The sequence below is a fragment of the Solanum verrucosum genome, unplaced genomic scaffold, assembly GCF_900185275.1.
Source record: "Solanum verrucosum unplaced genomic scaffold, falcon-dt-bn FXZP01001031.1, whole genome shotgun sequence".
NCBI classification, from domain to species: Eukaryota; Viridiplantae; Streptophyta; class Magnoliopsida; order Solanales; family Solanaceae; genus Solanum; species Solanum verrucosum.
The window spans coordinates 294519-304128 of record NW_026019685.1 but is presented as its reverse complement, the minus strand read 5'-3'; the positions used below and the strand labels follow the sequence as shown (position 1 = coordinate 304128).

The 9610-nt window shown below is 35.0% G+C and overlaps 1 protein-coding gene across 1 annotated transcript; it reads left to right on the top strand.

Moving 5' to 3' along the window:
- The first annotated feature begins 8896 nt into the window (after window positions 1-8896).
- LOC125836499 (secreted RxLR effector protein 161-like) lies at window positions 8897-9352 on the top strand. Its single transcript, XM_049515703.1, has one exon. The coding sequence runs from the start codon at window positions 8897-8899 to the stop codon at window positions 9350-9352; it is 456 nt and encodes a 151-aa protein (XP_049371660.1).
- Window positions 9353-9610: the final 258 nt, after the last annotated feature.

Below are 9610 nucleotides of genomic sequence, written 5' to 3'. Positions count from 1 at the left end.
CTACCTCGCTTTAAAAATCACTTTGATCAATAAAATATGACATGTCATTTTATTTAATTTACATAACTTTTCTTTTTCCAGTCCACATGGCTATAAACCACAATTTGGCCAGATCCGATCTTTTTATTTTCAGTCTTATAATCGTCTTGATAAAGCATAGTTTAATGAGGGATAATCATTTTTTTTATTTTTCATTCCATATGAATGTTCACATTGAAGTTCTCAAACTTCTAATTAAAAATAAAACAGTTGGCGACACAAACTTAATTACAGTTGTATAAAAAAATAAATTCAACTTGAATGTTAATACAAGTTGGATTAGTGGATAGTACTCACTTTTGTTTGTGCCTTGTGCTGATCTGATTACATGAATCTTTGATTGATTGCTGGTGCTATTTGTGGGTCCCATCCCAGCTGGCAATGACTCGTAAATAGAAACCTATAGGTCAAACAGAAGGATAATAAATAACGACAAAGCATTTCATCTCGGATTAAGTTATTTCAAAATTATTATTTTAAAATTATAATTTTTTAATTAATTTATTTAATAAAATAATATTAATTTGATAAGATAAAGTGAAATATATTAAAGTTAAGTTTGAAATCATATTTACACGTTGTTAGTTGAAAATATGAATTTATCATGAAATTAGTTATATCTTTAATCAAACAAAATATAAATTTAATCTTTAGATATCTCATGAAATAAAATTTCTGGAAATCGTTGGGTATGGGAGATAAGAATAATAATTAATTCAAAAAATAAAATTTAAAATTACTTTTATCTTATGCTTGATTTAAGAAATTAGCTACTCTTGAAATTATTTTATCTTACTACCTATACTAAAATAATAAAATTAACTATCGCATTATTCGCATATAAAAGATAAAAATAAAAAATCTAAATCCAAAAAATATTTTTGATTTATCGATGAGATAGGAAATAGATTAAAAAAAGAAAAGGGTTAAGAAGTGAGATTTTGTATGCAAGTACATGTAGGGTCTCACTAAAGATCCTTTCATGTTTGGTTATTTTCGGAACAGACGACGCATCTTTTTTTGGTCATTTTCCGCCGAAACAATTCTTTTAGCAATTCAATTAAAATTTATGAAAAAACATAACTCATTTTTTATTTTCTTGCAACTAATTCTTATATTTGTAAAATTACTTTTAAAATTATATTATTATTGTATATAATCTAAATTCATGTGTAAATCAAAAGGAGTGATAGATAGTAATACGATTGTGCCAATGCAACTTGCGTTGCAGCCAAAAGAAGCAGGTGGTGGTGGTGGGGGACTAATATTCTATTAATTAATAGATGACACCATGATTGGACGATGACGCGAATTACAGTTTAATTAATGGGTAGAAAAATTCGTTGTTATTCATTGGGTATTCATTGGATAAATTAGTTCACAATAAATAGATATAAACTGCATTAGATAAATCCTATGGGATCAACTGAGAAATAGACCAAATAGCACCCCTTTTTGGGACATCACACTAATCGTACCAAACTCAGCCGACTAAGAAAGATTAGGTGGAACTATATCCTTGATCCTGCCTTATAGAATATCCTTACATTCTAATTAACACTTGTTTAACTTAGATCCCTTTTTATAATTTCTCTCCTGAAAATTACATAAAAATGGGTACCATCATTGTTTAAATTGCATAATATTATCCCACCAATTGGAAGAAATCAAGTTTGAAACGACATGTATCACATGCAATGCTATTCATTTGACAAACGCTACAGAGAAAGAACTGTATTGGCTATATTTAAATGTAACAATTATATTCTAGAAGAAAGTTTTGACAAAATTTGGAATATGGATCTAAAATGCTTATGAAACTTGAACCGAAGATACTTTGGGTAAAAAGAAAATAAAATGTTGGAGAAAAGTCAGAGTCCAAATGTAGGTAATGCATGCGTGTCGCCTACTTGGATGCGTACAAAGCTGAGTCTACTCTGAGGCATCACAACTCACAAACCTTTCTTGTGTTTGAACAAATCCAATCTTTGATAGTAGAAATTAAAGAAACTTGAATACGTCAAATTAATATTCCACTAAACCAAAAAAAAAAACAAAAGAACACGTCTGGCTGAGTTATAGGTTCAATGAGGTAAAATTGTCAAATAGTCACTTTTCAGTTTATGTACTTGTGAAATAATTATTACCAGGGGTAGATCTATATACAAGTTTGTGGCTACCACGATATTTGAATGTTTCAATTGAAATTCTAAATATATATATTTGAGAATTAGTATAAATAGAAAGTATGACACCTAAATATAGTGGCAATGACAAAGATTCATGTTTTGCTCTTCGGGGTCGCAAGTTTGAATATGTTCTTCAACATTCTTTTGACAAATATTTAAACGAGACTTTATTATTGTTTTAAAAACAACTACTATCATTTAGTAGAATTTAAATTCAAGACCTTTTGTAACTAGACACGCTCAAACCAAGAAGTCAAGACTCTCCCTATATATGGACTAAAGCGATATAAATTATTTATGCCCTTTGTTGTAAATATTGAAACCACACTATTGTTTAAAGGGCGTGACACCAAGAACTTCAAAATTCTAGATTCACCTCTAGCTATAATCCCAGAATTTAACTTGTGGAATTGAAATGTAACAATGACTATTATTTATATATAGTAATAGAAAGTGTTCATTGGATGTTATTTCATCTTTTTAACATGTTATCAAATGTAATGAAGAGATACGTATCTAATAGACACTATTTCATCTTTTTAATATGTTATTAGAGTCTGACTCATCTCAATTCTTATTTTTCATTTTATTAGGCCCCATATGTTTGTATGATGAAAGGAGTGATTGGGGAAGGTGGACCAAAAATTCTTAATCTAGGGAAGGTCGAATCGAAGGAAGTGAGGGTGGACCAAACATAATTTAGGTATCAAGAAAGAGGCAGTGTGCACACAGTATGAACGTAAAGGAAATAAATGTGACAGGGATCCAAATTATCATTCAACTACAGGTTATTATTATTGTCACTCTCCTAACTGGTGGGGATTCATTATTTTTATGAGTTGTCCAATTCTGTCACTGCCATGGGACAACGACGTAGATGAATCGGGAAAGGGTCAGTACTATGAGAAATAGCTTAAATATAATTCTCGTTATATTTTTTTATTTTAATATATTTCTTTTATTATACATTTGGTTTAAATATATCAGTATTATGAGAAATAAGTACTAATCAAAGAAAAAGCTCTTATACACTTGAATTGTTACATATTGGATTGTATTGTATTGTTTTAATAAATATATTTGGATAGATTACATTGTTCGCCATCATCATATATGTCACGCATCAATAATTTAAATGATAAACCTACGAGAAAAATAGAATACAGTAAGTTAGGTAAAGACAAAATGAGAAAAAATATATTAAGATAGTGATGCGACACACCAAATAAGTCATTGCAAGATTTTTTGTTGTCACCTAACAATGAATTAATTGTACTATATGATACAATAAAATTTAAACACCAATCAAAGCACATATTTTATTTAAATTAACAATACAATACATTACAACATGTAACATTACAACATCCAAACAAGGAACTAATTACAATAACAATTTAACATACTTATCGATATCACTGTCTATGAAAAATTATAATGATATTTACTAGAATATCTTTCGTACTATATTTACATCCATTGATTTTTTTAATAAAAACAAAAGATCGTACTATTATACGTGCAATACTGATAAAGACTTATGTTCCTAGATGTTTTGATGATCTTCTCACAAGTGCAGGGACCTGGTCCTCTGCAGAGTACTTCACCAATAAGAAGCGACGAGGTTGTTTGTACGTTGGATAATGATTCCTCATGGTATATATCAAACAACAAACAACATCACTCATTCATTCATTCATTCATTCATTCAAAGAGAAATACTTTCAAGCTTCAAAACAACAAGGGACCTGATAGAAGTGCTTCTATTTGCTTTCAGTACCAACTGCATTTGTCTGCTTGTAATAGTGCTTATATTGTAAGATTCGTTTCACTTGTGAAATAAACGTTTCAAACTTGTGTGAATCATTGTAAGAACTAGGTTAAGGGTAACACAGTTTCTTACTCTAAAGTCTATACTAATCGGTTAGAATTAGTATAGTGGGCAGTGTTGTATCTGCTCTGGCTCAGCTAAGTAATAGGAAGTATTGCTTAGAGTTGGGATTAGTAGGCTAATCTCAGTTTGTAAACTGACTTTTACTTTTGCTTAAGAAGATTAGTGAAAGCAGTTTGAAAAGTCCTGGTAGGCCAGGTCGTGGTTTTACTCCCTTTAGCAAGGAGGTTTCCACGTAAAGTTGATTGTCATTCTTTACTTCCAACATTTGTTCTTTACTATTTATTTTGAGTGTGTTGAGGACCTGGTCCCATTTACATAGGTGGACGCATAGAGCTTGACTTTTTCTGTTTGGTTAACACCAAGAAAAGAAAAGATCCTGAAGGAATGACTGCTCCACCCAATATGGAGGAAGGACAATCTTCTACTAGGCCACCTCGTTTCAATGGCCAATACTATGGATGATGGAAGAATCGAATTCATGATTACATCAACGCTGAGGACTCTGAGTTGTGGGATATTATCCTTGATGGACCATACATTCCTATAAAAGAGGTGGAGGATGAAGAGCTTACCACCACCATTGTCAAAACCAGAAAAGACTACAATGAGGCAGACAAGAAAATGATTGAAAAGAACTATAAGGCAAAGAAGATTCTGGTATGTGGAATTGGAGCATATGAATACAACAGAATATTTGTCTATGAGACTGCAAAAGACATTTGGGACTGTCTTTAAACAACCCATAAAGGAACCCAGCGAGTGAAAGAGTCCAAGGTTGATATGCTCACCACTCAGTACGAAAATTTCAGCATGAAGGAAGGGGAAACCATCTTTGAAATGAACTCAAGATTCACCTCTATCACCAACGAGCTGAGAGGCCTGGGTGAGCCTATTTCTATGAGCAAGCAAATTCGCAAGATCCTTAAAGTGCTTCCTAAATCTTGGGAAAGCAAAGTGGATGCCATAACAGAAGCCAAAGATCTAACGACTCTTTCCATGGATGAACTAATTGGGAATCTTCAGACTTACGAGATGAACAAGAAGCAGAGGATGGCTTTGAAGGAAGGAAAGAAAGAGAAATCCATTGCTTTGAAAACATCTCAAAGTAAGGTGACTGAGGAGGAGGATGAGATGACGTATGTCACTAGAAGATTTCAAAAGATCATAAAGAAACATGGGGGTTTCCAAAAGAAAGCCTCTACCAGTAGAACTGCTACTGCCAATGATATGCGCCATAAATGCGGGAAGCCTGATCACTTTATGAGGGACTGCCCCAGTCAAAGGCAAGAAACTCATGACTTCAAACCTCACAAGAGGGACCTGATCCCAGACAATGTTCGAAGAAAGGCTCATGCGGATCAGTTGTTAAGAAAAGCCTTTGATGTATGGGGAGATAATTCAAGTGAGTCAGAAAAAGATGCAGAAAACCATGAGGATGTATCAATGATGGCCATTGATGATGATGAAAATGTTTTCAACTCCATTTTCTCCCTGATGGCTAAGTCAGATGACGAGGAAGATCCAGATGAGGTAATCCTCTTTGATCTTAAAGATGATTTAGAAAACTCTCCCGAGGAAACTTGTTGCCCTATTTATTGATTCCGTTGATGAACGAACAACTGAAAACTTAATGTTAAATGAAAAATTGAGTTTGTTTGAGGATAAGAATTCAGCTCTCATGTCTCAAGTTTCTGAAATGAGCTTAAGGATAGGTACTCTAGAAACTAGCAATATAGTTTCTAAGGGGGATCCTGGTACTTCAGAGAGTGGAAAGAGAAAGCTTAACATCTTTGATGAAGATTTAGAAGAAAAAACTTAAAATTTCAGAATCTAAGCTAGTTGCTTCTCTTGAAACTAATTCCCAACTGAGAAAGGATCTGAGTAGGATCAAGGAGGAGCTAAGCCACTCTCTAAAGTGGATTGATTCCTCTAAGATACTCTCTAACCTGTCTAATCAAAGTTTCAATGGAAAGAAAGGGCTGGGATGCAAACCAATAAAACCTTCCTATAATCCTTATAGCAAATATGTGTCTATATCTGACAATCTGTTATGTACTTACTGTGGGCGTAATGGTCATCTAAAAGATAAGTGTGAAAGTTAGAGAAGAACAAAACAAAAGCATGAGAAATTTGTCAGATCGGAAAACAATGATAAAAGGGAACACAAGGGACCTGGTCCCCGTTATCGTTTCAATAAGAACACCTTGCCTTCCTAGATAGGAAGGTTTCTTATTAAGCCTTTTGATAGTTATTGGGAACTCCGTTTGAAGTGGGTTCCTAAATCTAGCAAGTGATTATTATGCAGAAGAGAGGAATGAGTCAGTGCTGGTACATGAACAGTGGATGCTCAAGGCACATGACTGGAGACACTTCAAACTTCCTCTGTTTGAAAGCACACCAAGGTGGTGGTGTGTCATTTGGTGGCGGAAAGAAGGGCTCTATACTTGGTATTGGCAAGATAGAGATCTGCTGATAATTCAATAAACAATATACACTATGTGGACGGTCTAAAATACAATCTTCTGAGTATTTCACAAATCTGTGATAAAGGAAATGAAGTCAATTTCATGGCTGATAAATGTTTGGTTACAAGTCGCATTACCAAAATAGTTGTTATGACAGCTACTAGAGTTAAAAATATGTATATTGTAGATCTGGATTCCATTGAGGGAGATGATCTGTCTTGTTTAAGTGCTAAAACCGATGGTGCAGATTTGTGGCATCGGTGACTGGGTCATGTGAGCACTTCATTATTGAACAAACTTGTTACAGGGGACTTGGTCCGTGGATTGCCAACACTAAAGTTTTCAAATGTCAAAGTCTGTGAGGCCTGTGCTAAAGGGAAACAGACTAAGTCATAATTCAAGGCCAAGAAGGGAGTCAGTACAACGAGACCTCTAGGGCTGCTCCACATGGACTTATGTGGACCTATCAGAATCCAAAGTAGATGAGGTAAGAAATCTATTCCTGTCATTGTTAATGATTTTTCCAGGTTCACTTGGAACATGTTTCTGCGAACAAAAGATAAGACAACTGGACAACTGATCACATTTGCCAAAGCCATCTAATTGAAGCTAAATGACAAGATAGCCAATATCAGATCTGATCATGGAACGGAGTTTGAAAACTATCTGCTTGAAGGGTTCTGTACTGAAAATGAAATCAATCACAACTTCTCAGCATCAAGAACTCCTCAACAAAATGGAGTGGTTGAAAGAACGAATAGAACTCTGGTGGAGATTGCTAGAACTATGCTGATCGATTCAGGACTTGCAATGAATTTTTGGGTTGAAGCAGTTAATACAGCCTCCTATGTGACAAACAAGTTGTCTTATCAGATCTATCATCAAGAAAACTCCTTATGAGCTATTAAATAACAAAAAACCTTCAATTGCTCATCTTAGACCATTTGAGTGCAAATGCTTTGTGTTGACTAACGGAAAGGATGATCTAGGCAAGTTCGATGCCAGAAGTGATGAAGGTGTATTTATGTTGGGTATTCATCTACAAGCAAGACGTACATGGTGTTTAACAAACGAACTCTTTGTGTAGAAGAAAGCATGAACGTTAAGTTTGATGAATTGGGTACAAGAAATAAGAACAATGAAGACTATGAGATTGATGAATTGATGAACAAGCAACAGGATGATCATGGTACAAAAGATAAGGATGCAGAACACTCAGGAAGACCTGGTCCCTCAGGTTCATCATAGGAAACAAAGTTTCAAAATCTTGAAAAATGTAAAGGTGATTCTGATGCTAACAGAGAAGAAGAGATTACCAAAAAGTCTGGATGAAAGCATCAATCCTCACATCCAGTGGACAATCTCATCTCTCCACTTGACTCTGGAATTCAAACTAGATCTAAATCAAGAAATCTAGTTGCTCACTCAGTATTCATATCATCCATTGAACCAAAGAACATCAAAGAAGCATTGCAGGATGTAGACTGGGTAACTTCAATACATGAGGAACTTCATCAGTTTTGAAAGAAGCAAAGTGTGGCACCTAGTCCCCCGACCAATTGATAGAATTATTATTGGGACTAGATGGGTCTTCAGAAACAAACTTGATGAGCATGGCACCATTATTAGAAATAAATCAAGGCTTGTGGTACAAGGTTACGACCAAGAAGAAGGGATTGATTATGATAAGACCTTTGCCCCTGTAGCTAGAATGGAAGCCATCAGAATCTTAATAGTATTTGCAGCTCACATGGAGTTCAAGTTGTTTAAAATGGATGTTAATAGTGCTTTCTTGAATGGAAATCTGAAGGAGGAAGTATATGTAAAAAAACCCCAGGCTTTGAGTACGCAGACCTTCCCAATCATGTGTTGAAACATGACAAAACTTTGTATGGGCTAAACCAAGCTCCCAGAGCTTGGTATGAATGCCTATCAAAATTCCTACTAGCCAATGGGTTCAAGAGAGGTAAAATTGATAACACCTTGTTCCTGAAATCTAGAGGTAAGGAATTATTGATTGTGCAGGTGTACGTTGATGATATCTTATTTGGAGCTACTTCAGACCCACTGTGCAAAGAGATTGTTGTCTTGATGAGTAGTGAGTTCGAAATGGGCATGATGGGTGAGCTCACTTTCTTCCTAGGCTTGCAGATTAAACAAACCTATCAATGGACTTCAATATGCCATGAGAAGTATATCAAGAAGCTGCTCAAGAAATTTAACCTTCTTGAGGCAAGGTGCTGGACACTCCTGTGAGCACAAGTGTGAAGCTTAATAGAGATGAAAATGGCGTGGAGGTCAATTAGACCATGTATATCGGAATTATTGGGTCACTCATGTACCTCACTGCAAGTAGGCCAGACATAGTGTTCAATGTAGGGATGTGTGCAAGATTTCAAGCAGCACCAAATGAGTCTCACCTGAAGGCAGCCAAACGTATCCTGAGATACCTGAAGGGAACTAAGGACCTGGTCCTCTTCTATCCTACTGGTGACTCTTTTGATCTTATAGGTTATGTTGATGCTGATTATGCAGGTTTTTTGGTTGATCGAAAAAGCACATCAGGCATGACACACTTCCTGGGATCAACCTTGATTTCATGGGGAACAAAAAAGCAGAATTTCGTGTCATTGTCTACTGTAGAGGCAGAGTATGTGGTTGTTGCATCATGTTGTGCACAAATATTATGGATCAAGCAGCAGTTGGAAGACTTTGGTGTACTCACAGAACTATCCCTTTCATTTGTGATAACACCAGTGCCATGAACATGGCTAAAAATTTTATCCAGCACAAAAGGACAAAGCACATAAATGTGAGACATCACTTTTTAAGAGACAATGTTGAAAAACAACATGTGGTGATGAAATTCTGCAAGACTGAAGATCAATTGGCTGACATCTTTACCAAGCCTTTGAGTAAAGAATGCTTCATCAAAAATAGGATGAGGCTGGGGATGCACAAGATCATGTAATTCCTTGACAAGTTTGCACAAAAATCCTCCATGTTGATTATGTTAAGGAGGG